General features: G+C 43.7%; 1 protein-coding gene across 2 annotated transcripts in view; it reads right to left on the bottom strand.

The window, feature by feature from the left end:
* The window catches only part of SV2C (synaptic vesicle glycoprotein 2C), a 209,679-nt gene that overhangs the window by 9,818 nt on the left and 178,333 nt on the right, over positions 1–21,528 (bottom strand). For both annotated transcript variants that reach the window (XM_055123860.1, XM_055123853.1), the window contains exons 7-12: positions 18,163–18,273; positions 17,453–17,541; positions 12,992–13,156; positions 8,701–8,834; positions 6,831–7,034; positions 6,247–6,406 (exon numbers count right to left, since the gene is read on the bottom strand). In XM_055123860.1, coding sequence (XP_054979835.1) covers positions 6,247–6,406; positions 6,831–7,034; positions 8,701–8,834; positions 12,992–13,156; positions 17,453–17,541; positions 18,163–18,273 — 863 coding nt within the window. The remainder of the gene's footprint in view (positions 1–6,246; positions 6,407–6,830; positions 7,035–8,700; positions 8,835–12,991; positions 13,157–17,452; positions 17,542–18,162; positions 18,274–21,528) is intronic.

Below are 21,528 nucleotides of genomic sequence, written 5' to 3'. Positions count from 1 at the left end.
GCTATACAGATACTGAGATGCTATCATGTTTAACCAGGAAGCACTGGTTGAAGTTCCCCCTTTCGGTACATTCTTCCGACTTTGATAAACTATCATGTACCCATTTTTGCAGTGTCAGGTAGAAGAATGAAGAATTTCTGTGAGTCCTGGTCAACCCTGCTTTGTCCCTCACCCCCACTGACCACCATTTTTTAAAACTGTCTCTGTAATTTTACCTTTTCCAGAGTGTCACAGAACTAAACTCATGTAGTGAGCCTGTCTTTTGAGAATGACTGCTTTCATGTTTTAAAATCCACTTTAGCCTTTCTAGTTTCTAGTCAGAAATTACTGTCTTAAAAAAAAATCTGGTTACATGGGCAGTGCTCAGGGGTTACTGCTGTGTGTTCAGATACCTTCTGGTGGTGCTTGGGGGACCCTATGCCAATACCAGGGATTGAACCTGGGTTGGCCATGTGCAAATCAAATGCCATACCTGCTGTACTGCTGCTCCAACCCACCAAGCATCCTTTTGGGTAGACAGCAAGGAAAGGTTTTGGATAACACCTGGCTATACACAGGGCTTACTCCTGGCTCTGTGGTCAGGGATCACTCCTGGAGGGTTTCAGAGGACCAGATTCAGTGCCAGGATTGAACAAAGATGAGCTGCATGCAAGGCTTTACCTGCTGTACTATATGGCCCCCTAAAACATTGTAAGGTATAAGACAAGCTGTATTATTCTGGAGGGGGGAAGTGGCTGGTGTGTATATTGCTGATAAGAGGAAAGAAAATATTCTTCTGTAGAAAGACCTTGGCACTGAAGCTGAGGAATGACCCACACAGCATTTACATCTGGGTCATAATAATCGCACTTTCCCAAGCTATCCGCATCTGGCATCACACAACCATACGAAATATGGAGGCTATCTTCTCGTATCCCTGAGAGTAGCTAGAACTTTCTGAGACTTCCAAGCACTGCTGAGAGGCACACCAGGGCCACTGATACCTGAAACGTCTAAACGAGATGATTCATTCTTTATTCCTAAAGAGCCTCTGTCTTCATTTGCCCAAAAGACAGGTCTTCAGATAAAACTCTGGCGTGGATGCATAGCGTAAGGCCTCCTCCCATCACTGCTGCTGTTTCAGAACCCAGAGCTGCCCCTTCCTTGGAGAAGTCATTACTCCTTCCAGTACTTGGAGTTTTTTTGCTTCCTCTCTCCTGCTCCCAGGCAAGTGTCCCCTTCCTCATGTAGGGTCTAGAGTCCAACTTGGTGCATTTTAAACACGTGGCAGCACCAGTGCCAGGGCTATGCTCACAGAAGTGATGACCAACTGCTGTACTTATGGTCCAGGCACTGGTGTTTTTGGAAACCTTATGTGATAATAAGGTATCATCAAGGGTGCAGAAACTTACTTTACTCCCAGAGAAAGCTTTAGTTTCAAATTAATTTGGGTACACTACTATATACTAAGGACTGGAGCGATAGTACAGCGGGTAGGGCGTTTGCCTTGCACGCAGCCGACCCGGGCTCGATTCCTCCATCCCTCTTGGAGAGACTGGCAAGCTACCAAGAGAATTCCGCCCACATGACAGAGCCTGGCAAGCCCCCCGTGGTGCATTCGATATGTCAAAAACAGTAATAAGTCTCACAATGGAGACATTACTGGTGCCTGCTCGAGCAAATCAATGAACAATGGGACGACAGTGCTACAGTGCTACTATATACTAAAGGAAATGACAATGCAAAACATCTATCCCCCCAAACAAGTGGTTTTCATTTCTGAATTCCCTTTCATGTGCTCCTAATCATCGCCATATTTTTACAAATTACACAATGCACATAATTTTTGCTCTCTGCTTTCCCCCAATCATTAAAAACAGTTTGCCCTATGCTATGTGTGCTTCATTTCAAGTAAATTGATGTCGCACATAATCAGGATTTCTGTCCCCATACTGTAGGAGAATTAGGAGCTTTCCAAGACTGAGGAAACATACAATCATGGCAATAAAGAACATCACACAGACCATCTCCATTTGGATGTTGCCAGTAGGTACTGGAACACAATCAAGGGAAAATGTTTACCACCTGCTTGGTGGAGACTGGAGAAGGGGAAGTGGGGTTCTAACAGAGCTTTCAGAGAAGTGGGAGCAGACAGCTCCTGGGAGACAGGAAGAAAAACCATAGCCCATAACAACCGAATTTTGTTTTATTTTAGGGAGAGGGCACACCTAGCGATGCTCAGGGGTTACTCCTGATTCTACACTCAGGATTTACTCCTGGAAGTGCTCAGGAGACGATATGGGATGCCGAGGATTTAACCTAGAATTGTGCAAAGCAAGCATCTTACCCACTCACTCTACTATTTCTCTGGCTCAACAACTGAATTAAAAAAAAAAGTTATTTCTTTCCTTTCTTCTTCACTCGCTTGATTTATGGGAGTAAAGCAGGAAGACAAAGCACCTATGTGCCTTCCATGAGCTTTATGTAGAGAGCAAATAAACATGAAACCTAACATCCTATGGCATGATGTATGGGTGGCAATTTGCTTTAAAATTAGCACAGCATTGAAAGTCATTGGCAATATGTATCCATAGTATTTAAAGCAAGTTCATCAAGAATCAACAGGCCAGATATGGTTATTCAGGGATTTAAAGAACGATTTGAGGGGGTTGGAGCAATAGCATAGCAGGTAGGGCATTTGCCTTGCATGCGGCTGACCCGGGTTCGATTCCCAGCATCTCCCATGATCCCCTGAGCACTGCCAGGAGTGATTCTTGAGTGCAAAGCCAGGAGTAGCCCCTGAGCATTGCTGGGTGTGACCCAAAAAGAAAAAAAATTTTGAGGGGCTGGAGCGATAGCACAGTGGGTTGGCTGTTTGCCTTGCACACAGCCAACCTGGGTTTGATTCCCAACATACCATATGGTCCCCTGAGCACCGCCAGGGGTTATTCTGAGTGCAGAGTCAGGAGTGACCCCTGTGCATTGGCAGGTGTGTCCCCCCCACAAAAAAATGAAGAAAAAATTGGAAATCCACGTGAGATGTGATAACATAGAGACAATTTTTCATTGGTGATTGGTATTCAAGATATGACACTGGATGGTTTTTGTTTTGTGTGTGTTTTTTGCTTTTTGGGTCAGAATCAGAAATTCTCAGGTGTTACTTTTGGCTGTACACTCAGGAATTACTCCTGGTGGTGCTTTGGGGACCATATGGGATTCTGGATATTGAACCCAGGTTAGCTGAGTGTAAGGCAAATGCTCTACCCACTGTAGGGCTCTGGCCCTGCTATTGGGTGGGAAGAATGTTCTCTCCTTAGTGCAACAGATAGAAAAGCATTCTCCAAAAATAGCAACCTCAACCCAGTGAAATGGTGCCACTGTTCAGGGCTCTAAATCTTGCCCCTTGGGTCCTGCACCTTGACCCAAATATGGTCACTCACAGGCCCATCAGCACCTCATGTTCTCTTCAGGCTGCTTGCCTTACTGTTTGGCCTCAGGGGAGACAGATGGGCATCTCTGCAGCCAACAGCACTCTGAGAAACTGTTTGGGGGTCCGCTGGTTTCTCAGGTGGGCTTTTCTTCCACAATAATATTTTACCTTGGGGCAAGATTATAGATAAAGGGGACACATATTTCTTATGCCCACACTGTCTATTTCTAACTTTCAGAGACTAAAAGTATTGGACATTTTCTGAATGGCCAAAGGGACCCAGGCTGCAGGAAATATAAACATAAAATGCTAAGGCCTAAAAAGAAAAATGAGGTGGGGTACAGGGCCATGGATGGAATACAGGTTGGTTGGAGAAGAGAGCTGGAACCATGATGTTAAAAGCAGCCAAAGGTGAGCTCTTTCTGATAGGGAATGTATGAGAAGGGGTGATGGCAATCACCACTGGGGAGTGCCAGATGGTCATGGTGAAGAGAATTCTAGAACCAGGATGCACCTAAGGTAGCATCTGCATCAACCTCCTCACTGCATATCTAAACAACTGAGGCACAGTCACACATGACTGGCTAGAAGAAGATCCAGGATTCAAGACCTTCAGGGTTTGAGATCTGGGGCTTCTTTAAACTACACCTGTCCTGAGGGTTGGGGCTTAGATTGGCTAATATTCAGGGAAACTGTGCTGATATTAGTTCATCACTAAAGTGGACCATTTCACAGATGCCTGGGATGATCGGGGAATTGCAGGGCGGAGAGAGAGGGAAGGAAGGAGGCGGCGGAAGGAGGCAGGAGCACACTGCTGGGAACCTTAATGGCAGGTAGTAGGGCTCAGGGGGTCTGTGCAGTCGGGAACCTGGGTCTCTTTACTTCACACAGTAAATGCTCCCTGCTCTGAGATCTAGGAAGGAGGATTAAAAACTAGCTGTGGGGGCTGGGAGGCAGAGTGATAGCACAATGGGTAGAGTGCTTGCCTCGCATGTGGATGACCTAGGTTTGATCCCCAGCATCTCCTCTGGTTCTCTGAGCATGACCAGGAGTGATATTCCTGAGTGCAGAGTCAGGAGTAAGCCCTGAGCACTGCCAGGTGTAGCCCCCCGCCCATAAAACAACAACCAAATGGTAGGGCTGGAGAGAGTGTGGTTCAATGCTCCCAGCACCCCATGTGGCTCCCAAGCCCACGTAGGAGTGATCCCTGAGCACATAGCCAGCAGGAAGCTCTGAGCACAGTTGTGGCCCAAACTTTTTAGAAAATGGTTGGGGGCCTGGAAAGAGTAGAGTGTACACGAAGTAAGGTTCTTGTCTTGCACGCAGCTGGCCCTGATTCAAATCCCCATGTCAGTGTCTGAGGATGTGGGTGGGAATCTTTCACACCAGGCACTGACTTCCTTAATGCTCTGGCCCTGATGGAGCATCATAGCTCATATTCTAGTCAGTCCTGAAGACCCAACAAATGGGCTGTTTTCTCTCTCTGTATCTCCAACTGCTGAGAGGGCTGAAAGCACTGTAGTTGGTGGCAGGGCCAGGATTCTGGGACTGCGCCCTTCTTAAGTTAATAGTTTAACTCAATAGATTAACCCAATAGTTTAATTCAATAAACTCAGTGATTTACTCAACAATGACCAATGATGTGATAAGTCATGCTTATCTGATGGCTCCAAAGCAAACCCTTAAACTAGAGGATTTCAACTCTTAGACCATGGGGCAGTGTCAGTCTCAGATATTTCTTGCCCATCCACATAAAAGTTATTACTACTTAACAGTATATACCTGGCTCAGAGAGTGGTACTATTATGATAAATATAAATATGGATACGAGAGTACTCTTTTTTTTTTTTTGAGGTGCCAGGGATCAAACCCAAATCTTTTTTTTTTTTTTTTGCTTTTTGGGTCACACCCAGCGATGCTCAGGGGTTACTCCTGGCTTTGCACTCAGGAATTACTCCTGGCGGTGCTTGGGGGACCATATGGGATGCCGGGGATTGAACTCGGGTCGGCCGCGTGCAAGGCCAACGCCCTACCCGCTGTGCTATCGCTCCGGCCCCTCAAACCCAAATCTTACACATGCAAGGCCTGTCCTTTACTTCAGAGTCACATCCCCAGGTAAATAAAAATTATTTTTACTTTTAATTATAATAATTTTAGTTCTACCTTAGTGGTACATGACATATGTTTCCTATATGTTTTCACGATTCCATGGGTATAACAGGTTGAACAACAATACTAAGTGACTTGGTGCAGGGACTCCCAGATTGGTGAATAAACCCATGTGGGGGCGGGGGTCATGCTCCATGCTTTCGGGGAGGCGGTGCCTGCCCACTGGGCTTTTCTGGACCTTATCTTATATACATCTTTATCCATTCTAATAAATAATAATAGTAAGTATAGTGCTTTCTTGATTTCTATGAGTTATTCTAACAATTAACTTCCTTCCCTTCCTCCTTCCCACTCATCCTCCCTTCCCTCCTTTTTTCTCTCCCTCCCTCTGATCTTTTTATTTTGCCACATCCTGTAGTGTGTGTGTGTGTGTGTGTGTGTGTGTCAGGGAGGCAGGTACTAACCCCAGTTCAGTGCTCAGGGAGCAGTACTGGGGGCTTCTGCATACAAAGCACACACCTAGCCATCTCCCTAGCCCAGTATAAGATTATTTTCTTTTAAAAGACACAAGTGAAACGGACATTATCAGAAGACAGCTATTTTTCTTTTTTGATTTCTTGGGGAAGGTGGGGGGTGGGGGAATGTCAGTTTGGCTCCTTTTTATGACTTTTCAGGACCACACCACCATGAGCTTAAGTAGCTCTTTCTAGAGACCTTCGTCATCATACCTCCGGTCAGTGGGGTACAATTCCACAGTGACCACATCAAGAGAGTTCCAGGCTGAGATAGTCAATCCGTTGTACAGACACAGCATGCCGATCATCATGGACTCGCTGGTGCCGAACCAAAGGAAGAAACAGCTGATCCCTGAGAGCACCATAGAACCCCCTGCCAACCAAGCAAACCAAAGGCTTGTCATCTCAGAGCAAGATCCTCGGGGGTCTTCAAGATCCCAGGGATGGGGTGTGGGGTGGACTGTAGAGGGGGCTGCAGAAATCCAAGGTGCATGGACGTCCACCTGTATGAAAGGTGCGCCTCTCTAACTGCCTTCTGAGTACAGCGAGCATGAAATACACATCAATTACTTGGCTACTTAAGTGGAAAAATACACATTAGTCACACCTAATTAGTTTTTTAGCCTGTGAGCTCATGGAAGCTGCTCAAACAAAATGTGATTCTATGTAATTTTCACTAAAATGTAGTCTACTGAAATCTGAAGGGCTTTCTCCTCAGACCTGTAGGATGTGAATCTTTATGGGGCTGGGGAGTGTGGTGGAGAGTCATACCCTCTAGCTTGCAACCCGGCACCTACCTAGCATGGTCAAACGCCCGATTCTGTCCATCAGGAGAGCAGACACGATGTTCCCTGGTAACACGGCCAATGTCCCCAGGAAGTTGACAAAATAGATCCAGTAGGCACTGTAGTCATCATCGAAAGTGATCTGGCATCCGGTTTTATTGTGAAAAAATGAGCAGTTTTGAAACTCACTGTCAATGAATTTATATGGCTCAAAATCTGTAGACACAGAAAAGGACAAAGCATCAAGTCCCCGATATCATGCAACTCCTGATAGAGTGTACGAAATCTGCTGAGAATTTAAAAAAAGGAATCCTATGGGTACTCGATCATTGCATGACTAAAACACAAGCACGAAAGTTTTTAAGTCGGTTACTGTAGCTCACAGTGATTCACTAATAAAAAATTAAAAAAAAAAAAAAAAAAGGAATCCTCTATTTTAACCCCCTGATGGCTTTGAGGCCCGGGCTGACTTGATTGTGTGCATCTTTGCCTATGGAAGGCCGGGCTTAAAAAGGAGCTGAATGAAGGCATGCCTATGGTTGGCCCACTGTGAACTAATTTGTTTACCCCTTTTACGATGTAACTTCATTTTAATGATCATATTGCATAATGGTGATGGTTATAGTACTAATGGCTGCCCTACTGCAATTACAAAGGCAATTTGTTTCAAAATGTGCATGAATCAGACTTATAATTGCCATTTTATGGGCCTCCTAGGCAGAGAAGGAACAGAACTTTCCTTGGGTTCTTGAAACTAACTCTAATTTCAGGGTGAGAGTCTACAAAGGAGCCAGATTTGACCTCCTCAGAAGGTCCTTAGCAGTCACTATTGGTTTGCTCTTGAACTTCAGTCTCTCAAGAGAGGTTGCAAAGGGTTGTGGATTCTGTTAAAAGGGGGTGAGCCTCAAACTATTTCTTATGGACTAGTTTGTGAGCTCATGGAAGTTTCAAAGAGCAGAGGATGGTTGGCTTAGACCAATGTTCCTTAACAGTTTTTTCAACTGTGGCCCCTTCTGACCTTGTTTCCCACCTGTGGCCTCCTAGGAGTCTTGGGGTTCCCAAGATATCTAGGAATATCTTGTAATATCTCAGGAACTCCATATCCTTGGAATATCTTGGAAACCCAATATGCCCCCTGCCCTACTTCCCCAAGTTGAGAAATGCTGGTTTGTAAGAAGTGATAGCACTGTTTAACAAAATACTCTCTAACACCCAAGTACTACAGTGCTGGGCTGAGTATTGAATACTTGGGCCCTTTCTATCCCCAGCACCACTTGCTGTGGCTGGCCACTGTATGCATATAAAAAGTCAGCTATCACTAGTCTATGACTGTGGTCAAATTATTTTTCTATGCCTTGGCAATTAAAATGAAAGAGATGGTGATTACTTAATGAGAGGCAGTAGGAAGCAGCACAGAGTAAGGTGCGTAATCAATATTTCCCTTCCCTTCATTCCGCCCCCCCCTCCCCATCTGAGAGCTTTTCCAGAGTCCATTAAACAACTGAAGGGAAAACCTGAATTTCACTGAGTATAGCCTTGCACTTGTTGTCCATCTCTGTCAGCTGTAGTTCAGGCATGTTTAATGAAAACACCAAATTTTGAAACCAGGATTGTCAAAACAAATAAATTATAGGCTATTATTTTGCTGCAAAGTTTTTTTTTCCCCCTTTCGACTTTGAACTTTCAAATTACATTTGTGTTAACTCTGATCAAGGACAATACAAGCTTAACTTGGATCCAACCTAGTGTAGGGAATCCATTCATTTCACTTTAATCTCCCCTCCCTTCACAGCCTCTGCCCACACTGACACATGCATATCACATTTCTGTCCCATGCTGTGCCCTTGGGAGAGGCATCAGGTAGGGCTGAGCAGACACCTACCTGTGTTGTCAAACACAGTGTCAATAAAAGTGCAGTTCCTGAAGTAGGTATTGAGTGAAGTCACATCTTCAAAGGTGCAGGCCTTAAACACAGAGTCCTTGAAAGTGACGGATTTGAACTTGACCCCAAGGAATCTACCCAACACACATAGAAAAATTTATGTCAGTAACTGAGTCCACCAGGGCTCGAAGTGAAAGCACACAAGTTGGGAAATGTGATCATCCAACTCTGAAGTCTCATTATAATCGTTTCTGCACATTCTAAGTTCTGAGATTCCCCCTTTTCCTTATGGAGCTGTGCTGCTCTGGTCATCCCACTGCTCACAAATGATTTTTCCACTAGAGAAAAGATGAAATTCAAGATAACATCACTGGGCTTTTGCAAAATGGGTAAGGTATTTTGTGATTCATGCAATTGTGGGTTGAGAGTTTAGAGATTACTTGTGGCTGCTAATCCTTTATTTTAGAACCCTAGCCTCTTGTTCCTCTGCCTACGTTTTCATTGGAAAGTCCTGTCTCTGGGGCTAATGGCTCCATTTGAGGATGTGATCCTCTACTAACTCTGAATAAAAGTCTGTTTCCTCAACTGAAAACATAAACAAGACTTCTTCAGTCAAGTGTAGGGATTTCCAATTGTCCTGAAGAGAGGGCATGAGAAGCTGGCTTCCTTTATGTGAGGAAGGATTGACTCAGGGGTCAAGAAGTTCAGAGGTCACATTCTTTCCAAGAGTATTTTTCTTTTAACAGCCAATAGGTATTCCTTGACCTAGCTAGAATGACAAAAGGCTCTGCATATTTTAGCTAAGTGCAGAATGATGAAATCTGCCCAGAGACATTTTTGTTGACTTAAAAGTGGGTCATTGAAAATAGAAAGAAATGGAAAATATTAAGTGCTTTAAGAATTGTCCTCACTCTCATGCCTAATTGCATATGTCAGTTCCAAATATACAGTTGCCACAGACTAACTGCTTTAAGACAATCTTGTTTCAACCTATTCTGGGGTCCAGAATAAACACTACCTGAAAATATTACCCATGGAAGGGGGGGATAATGGCACGCTTGATGATGACCACTTCTCTGAAATGAAACTGGATTTAGAAAGGGCAATCACTTCTATTTTTTTGAATGGATAATATATACATGCAGTACATATTATACAAAATTCAAAATGTTGAGAAAGGGCAAAGTTAAGTGTTTTCTCAAACATCTTCGAGTCCTTAACTCCTTTGCCTGGAGAGAACCACTATTCCTACCTCCCAGTTCCTCCTGCGTGCTCCAAGGAACATTACATGAATAAGGAAGACACTAACTTGGCTTACTCTCTTGGGAGTCTATCTTGGAGGTTATTCTGCATCAGTACCACTAAAGAGCTTCCTATCAAGATGCTGGAGAGCAAAACTAATTTCGAAAAAACAAAATTGGCTATTGGGATTTTAAATGTCCCTGAAAGACACACACACAAATTTGGCCACAGGGTCTGGGGGATACAACAGGGGATTAGCTATTGCCTGTGGCCAGCCCTGTTGTGATCCCAGCACCACATGGAGCTCTACGCATGGCCAGGTGCAGTCTTGGAGGCCTCCAAGTGCTTCCAGGTGACCTGGGGAATCCCCAGCACTGCAGGATCTAAACAACACCACATCCTCAGATCTCTGCATTGAACTGCTCGACCAGTTGGCTGAGAATTGCTGGGAGGAGCCCAGACCTCCAAATTCTTCTTGGGACGGCCCCAACCCTATCACCAAATTCTACCACCTTCCAAAATAAATGTTTTTCAAAGACTTAGTTTAACTATTAGCATCACTATTATTAGTCATTATAACGCTAATTTAGATACTTCATAATGACTGGATATCCAATTTAGACCATTAAAAATCACTGTCACTGTCACTGTCATCCCATCGCGCATCGATTTGCTCGAGCGGGCACAAGTAATGTCTCTCATTGTGAGACTTATTGTTACTGTTTTTGGCATATCCAATATGCCAAATATCACGGGTAGCTTGCCAGGCTCTGCTGTGCAGGAACGATACTCTCGGTAGCTTGCCGGGCTCTCCGAGAGGGGCGGAGGAATCGAAAATGGGTCGGACCATTAAAAATATTATCAGAAAATATGAGTCAAAGACACAAACATTTATTAGACACTTCTAAGGGAGTAAGGAGAATTTTTAAGTAAATAAGTTTTCACCCTAGAATTAGAGAGTCCTGGCTCTAAGATTTCTGCCAGAAGACAAGTATAGTCTTGAGGCACATTTTTGTGGGAGAGCGAAGATGGCCCTCTGTGGTATGGATCACCATCAGGCCTCTCCCTGAACAGCCAGTTCAAACAATTATCCCCACATGGGTCACTTTCCTCTTTCTGCCTCAAACCATAAGGATCCCAGAGAATTCTTTTTCATCTTTCCAAACTGGTTTTTGCCTTGGAAAATTGTTTGATTATTACAGATTTTCACTTTGATCATACTTGAAATTTGGATAGTTTCATAAGAATGATATAGACCATTAAGAACTCAGACCAGCAATGATTTTCTTGGGGAAAAAATAATGAAGATAACAAATGACTTTGTCCATCCCTTTCCCTCTCTGAAAGAATGAACCAGAATCACTTTCATATAAACCTTATGCTTTTTCTGCATTGAGCCACTGCAAACCCACACTCAAAGAAAAAAATGTCACTTGCTAATTTATTCTCTATTTCAAACATTCTTTTTTTGGGGGGGGCGTCACACCTGGCATTGCACAGGGGTTACTCCTGGCTCTTGCACTCAGGAATCACGCCTGGCAGTGCTCAGGGGACCATGTGAGATGCTGGGAATCAATCCCGGGTCGGCTGTGTGCAAGGCAAATGCCTTACCCACTGTGATATCGCTCCAGCCCCTGTTTCATTTTTTAAAAAAATTTTGGACCACACCCAGTGATCCTGAGGGGATACTCCTGGTTCTCCACTCAAGAATTACTCCTGGATGGGCCGGAGCGATAGCACAGCAGGTAGGGCGTTTGCCTTGCACGCGGCTGACCCGGGTTCGATCCCCGGCATCCCATATGGTCCCCCAAGCACTGCCAGGAGTAATTCCTGAGTGCAAAGCCAGGAGTAACCCCTGAGCATTGCTGGGTGTGACCCAAAAAGCAAAAAAAAAAAAAAAAAAAAAGAATTACTCCTGGAGGTGCTCAGGGTAGCATATGGGATGCTGGGGATCAAACTTAGATTGGCATTACACAAGGCAAATGATCTACCTGCTGTACTATTGCTCCAGTCCCACTTATTCTGTATTTTCAAAGTCCTTAGCTGTCTTCAGTTGTAACTTAACCTTCTTTAGCTCATGCTCTTTAGTTGAAACTTTCTTAAACAACTGGACCCCAGTTTTTAAAAAATAATACTCCCTTGTCCTTGGTCATGCTCAGCAGTGCTCAGAGGTTGCTCCCAGCAGTGTTAGGGAGACCATGTGGTACCAGGAATTAGACTCCAGGCCTCTTGTATGCAAAGAAGGCGCTCATCACTGAGCCATCTCTGGACTGAACCCCAGTTCCTGACTCAGCACAGTGCAGGGAGAACTATAAATGGAGTCCTCTTTTCCAGGAATAGAAATATCAATCAGATTACAGCTCAGACTTCTCTGAATTAAAAAATAAAAAAAACATTTTATTTTCTTAAATTCTTCACTTTTCTCTTCTATAACTTTGTTTCTCTCCAGTCTCTGAATTTTCATTGCTCATTAGTCCACTTCTTTGTTTTTTTTTTTCCTTTTTGGGTCACACCTGGCAATGCACAGGGGTTACTCCTGCCTCTGCATTCAGGAATCACCCCTGGCAGTGCTCAGGGGACCATATGGGATGCTGGGAATTGAACTTGGGTTGGCTGCGTGCAAGGCAAATGCCCTACCTGCTGTATTATTGCTCCAGTCCCTCGCCCACTTCTTAATAAATATGAAGCAAGTCAGGTTCAGATACAGTAGTTTTTTTGTTTGTTTGTTTTGTGTTTTAGGAAAAGGGGCATTGTGCCACACTTGGTTTTACTTAGGAACTACTAGCAGTGTGTGGCAAACCACGTGGTACAGGGGATCAAACTACGGTTGGTTCCATACAAGGCAATCTTTGCACTGTGTCTTTAGTCCCCAGACAAAGTTTTAAGAGATGTAATGGATACATGTGTAACTCTTTCTCTTAAACTCATTTGTAAGGATTTATATTCAGGCTGACACAAAACAAACAAAACTAGGCAAGTTTTAGGGCAATGAAGGCTAATAATAAGAATTAAGCTTTTAACAAATTAAGTTATTTCAAAGTTTCTGGACCTGCCGTTGTCGTATTCCACTCCAGTATGAATCTGATTTTCCATTGTAAAGTTAATACTGAAATTTGCATATTTCTCTCTCTGCACCTTTCTAATTAATGATGCATATTCATCCGACTGCAGATGTTTAATGACATCAGGGAACCATACAGACAGTCCATAGTACCTGCAGAGACAAGGAGAGGACAGTTTGTAAAGGCACCAACAAGGACCTCACAGACAATTTTAAAGATAGTGGTTTTCCGAAAAGCACTTCTGAGTCTACCTGGTTTTATAACACTCTAAATCATCAGAGAGTAATCTTAACCACCTTCTCTCCCCACAGTGAAGCCTGAAAACATCAAGCTAGAGAGATGGTCTGGTATCACCAGTGGAATTAAGTTCAATTAATCCCTGAGTCCCCCTCTAGGGAATAAACATACCTCAAAGCACTATCTTTTGTGATGAGATCCTATGGGATGTTTTTCTTATCACCCTAGCTGTGCTGAGGAACCTCATCTCCTAGGTGGAAGTACAGCTTCTGTGCTCACAAAACTTAAATGACCTTGTTCATTATTCCCCGACCCCCACAGTGAGACTCATAGCAAGGGGCAAAACCCCTTTTTCACATTTTTCAAGGCTGGGAAAGGAGTCATTCAGGTGGTTATCTGAAAATCCAGTCTCCCTCTTGGCCTTCGTTCTAACAGGGAACAGCTGACTCTCACAGTTGCTCTTCAGCGTAGTAACCACTAACCACATGTGGTTCCCAAGTGGTGCAAATGTGGCTATGCCGATGTACTGCAAGTATACAGTACCACACTGGAAGATGTATGAACAGAATGCAAAATAGGTCATTTCCCATTTTTTATACTGATGTATGATGAAATGATGATTTGCAGATATAATCAGCTAAATAATTATTATAGTCAGTTTCACCTATTTTCTGGTTTTACTTCTTTATTTTCTCCAGTTGTGGCTGCCAGAATATTTATGATGGTTCATGGGGCTACTTCTATGTGGCAATGCTGCCGGGCAGCTACGCCTCCCTCTGCAGGGTCCCTGGGCCAGCAGTACCTGGGCACTGACTAGAAACTCACATGCCTTTCCCAGATCTGCATCAGGAACTTGGTCAGGGAGACTGCAGGTGAGAAGGACTGCCCTAGTTCAGTGATGCTCCAAGTCGACTGCACACTGGAATCGCCTGAACAGACCAAAAATACTATAGCCTGGATCCCCCTCCTCAGAGATTTCTGACATAATGTTCCTGGCTGTGGTCTAGGATAGTGATAGAGTACTCGTCCACAGGTGGAGAAAGATTGCAAATTACTGGTCTACTGCTTTGCTTAGAACTGCAGGTGTCTGGTCTAGTATGCAGGGCAGGTGCTGCCTCAAAGGTGTGAAGAGGTCAAAGAACGTTGGTCTAACCCTCAAACATATTATTAGGAACATAAGACAGACATTCAGAATTTTAAAAGCGCCCTAGGTGATGCAAGTAAGAACAAAAGTACTAGAACTAGGAATCTCTGTCCTAGTTCTTCCTGTTATACTTGGTTAGCCAGGGGAAAATGAGGCTATAAGCACAGGTAGACATGATAAGTTCAAGTTCTGGTCTTGTCTCTTGTCCAGTCGTGTGACCTGGGGTTATTTATCTAAGCCTCTTTTCCCTGTTTCTAATATAAAGATGAGAGCATGCACCTTCCTGGGTGGCTGTTTAAATAAATGGGAGGCAAAATACTAGCACATAGTAAGTGCTCCAAGGACTATGTAGTTTTTAGTCATCATTATCATCAGGATTCCCCAAATATTTTCACTCCTGGATTCTATATATTCCAACCCCGCCTCTTCATTTCTTCATTGATCACAAATTAGTTATTGGTGTGTGTGTGTGTGTGTGTGTGTGTGTGTGTGTGTGTGTGTGTGTGGCAGGGTGGGGGTAAGGGAGGCAAAGAAGGGAGCTGATGAGGGAAAGAGAGAAAGACTGGTGGCTACTGAATAAAAAATGACTCAGAAAGGCAAGGCAACATCGAACTGCACTGCTTTCAAGTCAAGACAGGAAAATATCTTAAAAATCCCAACAATGAGGGAATTTTCCTATTGTGGAATATCCATCGTGATGTGGAAGAGCTTCAGTTAACTACTGAATTGATGCTGCCAACATCTATTGAATAGCCACTCAATGCTAGGTACTGTATGTGGGAACGCTTCACATCTTGAGAGATGGACTTTGGACTTGCTTCTCTGTCTTCTTTGTGCCTTGCCAGTGTTCAGCACATAGTAGGCATTTAATCTATGCTTTATTTTCAGCCTGCTCTTTCTTCACAGATTAAAGATTTTCCTAGAACTGAACTCTAAAATAGGACAAAAAATTAGCATGTGCCCAAGTTACACAGCAGAAGATGCCAGCTCATCTCACCCCACTTTCCTTGGCGCTCTCTCTCTCTCTCTCTCTCTCTCTCTCTCTCTCTCTCTCTCTCAATTGCATTGAGAAAGATGGGTCACCTGAAATAGCTCCTTTTTAATTTAATTTAATTTTTTATTCTTTGGTTTTGGGACCATAACTGGTGATGCTCAGTGGTTACTCCTGGCTCTGCACTCAGGAATCACTCCTGGTGGGGCTCAGGGGACCATATGGGATGCCAGGAACTGAAGCCATGTTGGCTGCATGCAAAGCAAGCTCCTTGCCTACTGTACTATCTCTGAGCCCAATTGCTCCTGTTTTAATTCAAGGACATTTAGAGATGGAACTTGCATGTGAAATGCTGGGTTATATCAAGTAATAAGAGTTGACTGGCCGTGGGACAGCCAAGAGGGAGGGAGTTTGCCTTTCATAGGGCTGACCTCGGTTGAATCCCCGGCATCCTGTACGGTCCTCCAAGCACTGAATGTAGAGCCAGGAGTAACCCCTAAGCACTGCTGGGTGTTATCCCCAAACCAATACATAAATAAAGAGTTTAAAAAAAGGAGTCAACTAATCTGGGGTCGGAGTGATAGTACAGTGGGAAGAGCCTTGCATGCAGTCGACTTGGTTTGGATCCCTGACATCCCATATGGTCCCCTGAATACTGCCAGGAATAATTCCTCAGTGCAGAGCCAGGAGTAAGCCCTGAACAATGTCGGGTGTGACCCAAAAAAGCCACCCTCCGTCGCACCACACACACACAGTCAACTGATCTGAGATATGGTTGAACATTACCTAAGTTATACACCTGAAATTTTAAATTTTGCAGTATTATAAGCCAATGAAAAATCAATAAGATTTAATATGTAAAAAACTCAAAAACAAATTAGGCCAAACTAGAGTTGTATACATACATTTGAAAGTCAATAGATTAAACTCTTACTTTTTATGCCTATCTCCTTTTTAATTTTTTTGTTTGGGGGCCAGACCTGGCAGAATTACTCCTGGCTCTGAGCTCAACCATTACTCCTTTGGTGGCACTTCGGGGGTAACAAATGGGTTTCTGGGGACTGAATCCGGGTTGGCTGGGTGCAAGGCAAGTGCCCTACGTGCTGTATTATCACTCCACCCCTCCCCACCTGCTCTTTACTTAGATAACTTAATTCCTTTGACAACACTGTGTTGGAGCACCTATTATGTGGTCATATTGGGAACAGAACTGCTTAAGATTTTGTTCTTAAAGAGCTTCCCAAGGGAGCAAGAAAGAACTTCACAGAAGGAAAAACATGTTTTTATATAAGGGGAGATGGAAACATATGAATGCAAAATAATAAAGTGGAGAAGGGGCAAGAAAGTGCAGTAGGGGCTGGAACCATAGTACAGATAGAGCATTTGCTTTGCACACGGCTGACCCGGATGCCATATGGGTCCCTTGAGTATGGCCAGGAGTAATTCCTGAGTACAGAATCAGGAGTTACCCCTGAGCATCGCTGGGTATGGCCTAAAAAGAGAGCCAGTGATCGAGTGAGCGAGCGAGCGAGAGCGAGAGAGAGCGAGAGAGAGCAAGAGAGAGAGAGAGAGAGAGAGAGAGAGAGAGAAAGTAGTGCAGTGGCACTGGCACTGCCAGTTTAAAGAAGTTGTTCAGGGCAGGTGCCACTGAGAGGGTGGCCTGGGAGAAAGACTCTGAGGTGGTGAGGTGAGGAGATAAGCAGGCCAGGTCTGTGGCAGAGCGCAGCGAAAGGGCTGAAATGGGCAGGGTGAGGCATGTTAGAGGAAGAACAAAGGTTTGAAGCTGCAGCTGAGCAATGAGGAAGGGCGAGCAGAGAAGGGGTGGTGGCGAGAGATGGGAGACAATCCTCTGGGAACCATCAGACGCCACATACTGTTCACCGATTTGGCAACCTGCTTTCATGACAGGAGAAAATAGGTGGTTTGCAAAAACTTTAACCGTCAGCAAATCGAAGGTGACAAATATTCCTTCTCAGCAGGTTAACAGCATCAAACAGCACAGAAGTGCAGCAAGCCTGGGAATTCCTGTGAGGAAAGGAAAGAATCTCACTCACCAAGGGGTGAAGCAGCACTTACCCGAAGGACAGAGTGAACCAAACAATTGTGAGCTTGATTGTATTTTCCCTGACAGGGTAGTTAAAACATCTCATGAAAGTCAGCCAAATCTGTAAAATAGTAGAAACATAATGTTTTTTATTTTTAAATCCGGTTATCTAGATAATCACACCCCCAGTTACTTCAACCAAATTAATACAAAGAGTTATCTTTGGATGACATCCATTTAAACATAAATGTAAATGCTAATGACTACAAAAACATAAGTTTTTGAATCTTATTTTTATATATGTACCTAAACATAAATGTAAATGCTAATGACTACAGAAACATAAATTTTGGAATCTTATTTTTATATATGTACCACACTTGGCAGTGCTATGGCCCACTGAAGGCATACCAGGCAGCGCTCAGAAGGGTCTGGGTAGCCTGGACCAAACTCAGGCTCTTTTCACTACTTGAGCTACTGGCCTCGCCCCTGTAGTTTCCTTTGTTTAGCTTCTCAAGACCAGTGGACAAAGAGTCAGGAATTCAGTATTAATTTCTTCTCTCCCTCCTTCCCAGAGATGGGAAGCTCATCTCAAAGGGATCCTCTGACCTGCTTTTTAACCCAGGACTCAGGGGTCCTGGGCAAAAGGACCCCGTTCATGGGACTAGTCTGGTCAACCCTGCCTCAGACTAACCTCAGATGCAGCAATTGGTCAGTAAGGCAGGGCAGGCTGATTACTTACTCCGTACAGTTCCGTTCGGATCCGAACAAAACACCTCCTGTACCAAGTTCCAGTGTCACTCTCAATTTCAATCAGTTCATCTATTTGTTTAGGGGTTTTAATTCTGTTTACCTGTAAAAGATCAATGTAGCAAAAAACTGCTGAGTTCTCCTCTCTCAAGAGGCTGAGTTTACGCTTCCAACATTTCTCCCTCTATTGATGTATAATTGATCAAAAGCATTAAAAGAATGTGGTCTATAGCAGGTGGACAACATAATGACTTGGTATTTGGTCAAGTACTTAATAGTGGAATGATCACCCCCAAAGTGTAGTTAACATCTCTCCATATCTAGTTATAATATTTTCCCTGAGATGAGGTCCATTAAGAGCTATTCTCTTAGCAACTTTCAAACACACAACATGGAATTATTACCTACAGTAACTGTTGCAGCTATCTAACAGTCCTATGATGTTTTATTTTATGGTGTTTTTTTTGTTTTGTTTTGTTTTATTTTGTTGCCACACCTGGCAGTGCTCAGGGCTTATTCCTGGCTCTGTGCTCAGGAATCACTTCTGGTAGGGGTTGGGGGACCATATGGGGTCCCAGGGATCAAACCCAGGTCTTTGTGTGCAAGACAAGTACCCTGCCCACTGTACCATCACTTTGGTCCCCGACTTTTTTACTTTTTAGCTTGGAACTTTTCACCTATTTTTTTTTTAGTTTTGGGATCATACCTGGCAATGCTCAGGGGTTCCTCTTGACTCTGTACTTAGGGATCACTGCTGGTGGTGCTTTGGGACCATACAGGATGCTGGGGATTGAACCCTGGGTTGGCCATGTGGAAGGCAAATGCCCTCCCTGCTGTCCCTATAGCTCCAGCCCTGGAACTTTTTACACTATGAAGCACTTCACCCATTTCCCCTATCCCCATACCTACCCCAGCCACCTATTTATTCTCTTTATTATTTAAACAATTCATTTTCAAAGAAGCAAAAACACATATGGTATTAGATAATCACTCTGTACATATATGAGACCATTGGCATTATGGACCACATACATATATGAATGGTGCCTAAAAGAACTAGAGGAGGAATGAACCGAGGTGGGAACCAATTGAGAAATGGGGGTGAGGGAAGGGAAGAGCCAATGATAATAAAATAAAATTAGTGATTTCTGAATCACTGCTACAAAAATGCATGTGAACATATAAACTATCCAACAAGATTAGCTCCTCAGTTAAGAATTTTTTTTTCTTTTTGGGTCACACCCGGTGATGCACTGGGGTCACTCCTGGCTCTGCACTCAGGAATTACCCCTGGCGGTGCCCAGGTAACCATATGGGATGTTGGGAATCGAAGCCAGGTTGGCCGAGTGCAAGGCAAATGCCCTACCCGCTGTGCTATCACTCCAGCCCCTCAGTTAAGAATTCTTGAGCTTAAACTAAAATGTATAGATATAGCAGTGGAACCTACTCATTTGGTGAATATGGGCCCTAAGCGAAGTTCTTATATCAAACTTTTATTCTTAGAGCATCCCTACCACTTTTCTTCTCTCACAGTCAAGTAATAGTAGCTGGTCAGCAACTACCTCCAGGGAACCATGCGGTGAGGTCAAGTGGATGAGCCTCAACAATCAGCATAAACCCAAGTCCTTCAGTAAAAGAAGGTGAATGGGTGGTGGCGGCCCAGCACCAGGAGCTGCCATTGTGACCTTCTTCTAATTAGCCTTCTATGGTCAAAGTAAAGATCCAAGAAATAGAAGTATTATTGACAACAAAAAGAAAGAGGACTGGAAAGAGGGAAAAATGTTTAATGATTTCTTTCTGTGCCTGTCTTACCTGTCTTATCTAATCCTGTTAATTAACTAATCAGATCAGGGTTTTTTTTTTCCCTTTTTTTAAAAAAAAAAATTTGACAAGGACTGTGTATGTATTACTCTTATCAAGGATAATGTCGACAGATTTTCCTGATGACACCCAAAGTAGCAACTATATTTGAGAACCCAGGTACCAAGCTGTCTTTTGACGGTTGATATAGGGACCTTTAACATCTTTCACATCATAACATGGGAGACAGTAGCCTTTTCCTGGGTATGTAATGAAGACCCACACATTTGATGAAAATGATGGTCTCATCATATGGTTCCCCCAAAAACCACTAGGGGTCACTCCTGAGCACTAATCCAGAATTAGTCCACGAGCACTACTGGGTATAGCTCAATGCTAGAATTTTGTGCCTAAAACATTCCAGCACCACACTTTTGACCAGAATGTGTGTTTCCCTCCACCACTGTCCCAGAGTGTCCCCCTCTCCTCCCACACATACACATCCTAGTTTCCCTCATCCCCTACCCCCATAGTAAAATTTCCTACTGAAAACCAATTCTCAGTGTCTGTTGCCTTTGGGTATGTTTTCCCCTCCTGTTTCTTTATATCCCACATATCAGACAAATCATTCTGTGTCTATCCCCTCCCTGACTAATTTCACTCAGTATGATACTCTCCAAATCTAGCCATCCATGTAGCATCAAATTATATGATTTCATCATTTTTTTATAGTCAAGTAGTCTTGCATTGTGTCTAAGAATCACCATTTCATCACCCATCTGGTTTTGGACACGTGGGTAGTTTCTAGATTTGGGCTATTGTGAATAATGCTACAATGAACATAGGAGTGCAAATATCTTTTCTGATAGAGTTTTGGGGTCCTTGAGGTAGAATCTAAGAAGTGGAAGAGCTGGGTCAAATGGAAGTTCAATTCCAAGTCTTTGGAGGAGTGTCCTTACTGATTATTCTAAAGACTGGACCAATAACGTTCCCACCAGCAATGGATGAGGATCCTTTTCTCCCATGTCCATGCCAACACTGTTTATTTATTTCCTTTGTTATGTGTGTCAGTATCACTGATTCTTGTAAAGCACTTGATATCTGAAATGTGAATAAATACCCAAAGATGCACAAAAGCAAATAAAATAAAATGATGGTCTCGTTAAATAGAGCTGATTAAAAAAATCCATACTGTTATTTTGTAATACTCCAGATTTCTAATCAGAAGCTTGTTTTTATCACTCAATATATGATTTTAGGAACTCTTCTCTACTGCACCCATTATGCCTGTTTATTCACTGGCACCCAAGAGTGATAGGACTGGGGCTGGAGAGATAGTACAGTGGGTAGGGTGCTTGTCTTGCATGCTGCAGTCCTAGGTTCGCTCACCAGCACTGCATATGGTTACCTGAGCCCCACCAGAGGTGAGCCCTGAGTGCAGAGTCCAGAGCAAGTCCTGAGAACAGCTGGGTGTGGCCCAGAAACAAATCAAAAAGAAGTGACAGGACTGACACCAGACCCTGCAGCTGCAAACATCAAACTCGGCCTCAATAATCCC

This window comes from Sorex araneus, chromosome 1 (genome assembly GCF_027595985.1).
Source record: "Sorex araneus isolate mSorAra2 chromosome 1, mSorAra2.pri, whole genome shotgun sequence".
Classification (NCBI taxonomy): Eukaryota; Metazoa; Chordata; class Mammalia; order Eulipotyphla; family Soricidae; genus Sorex; species Sorex araneus.
The sequence above is the reverse complement of the archived record's forward strand: the minus strand, read 5'-3'. Positions and strand labels throughout refer to the sequence as shown.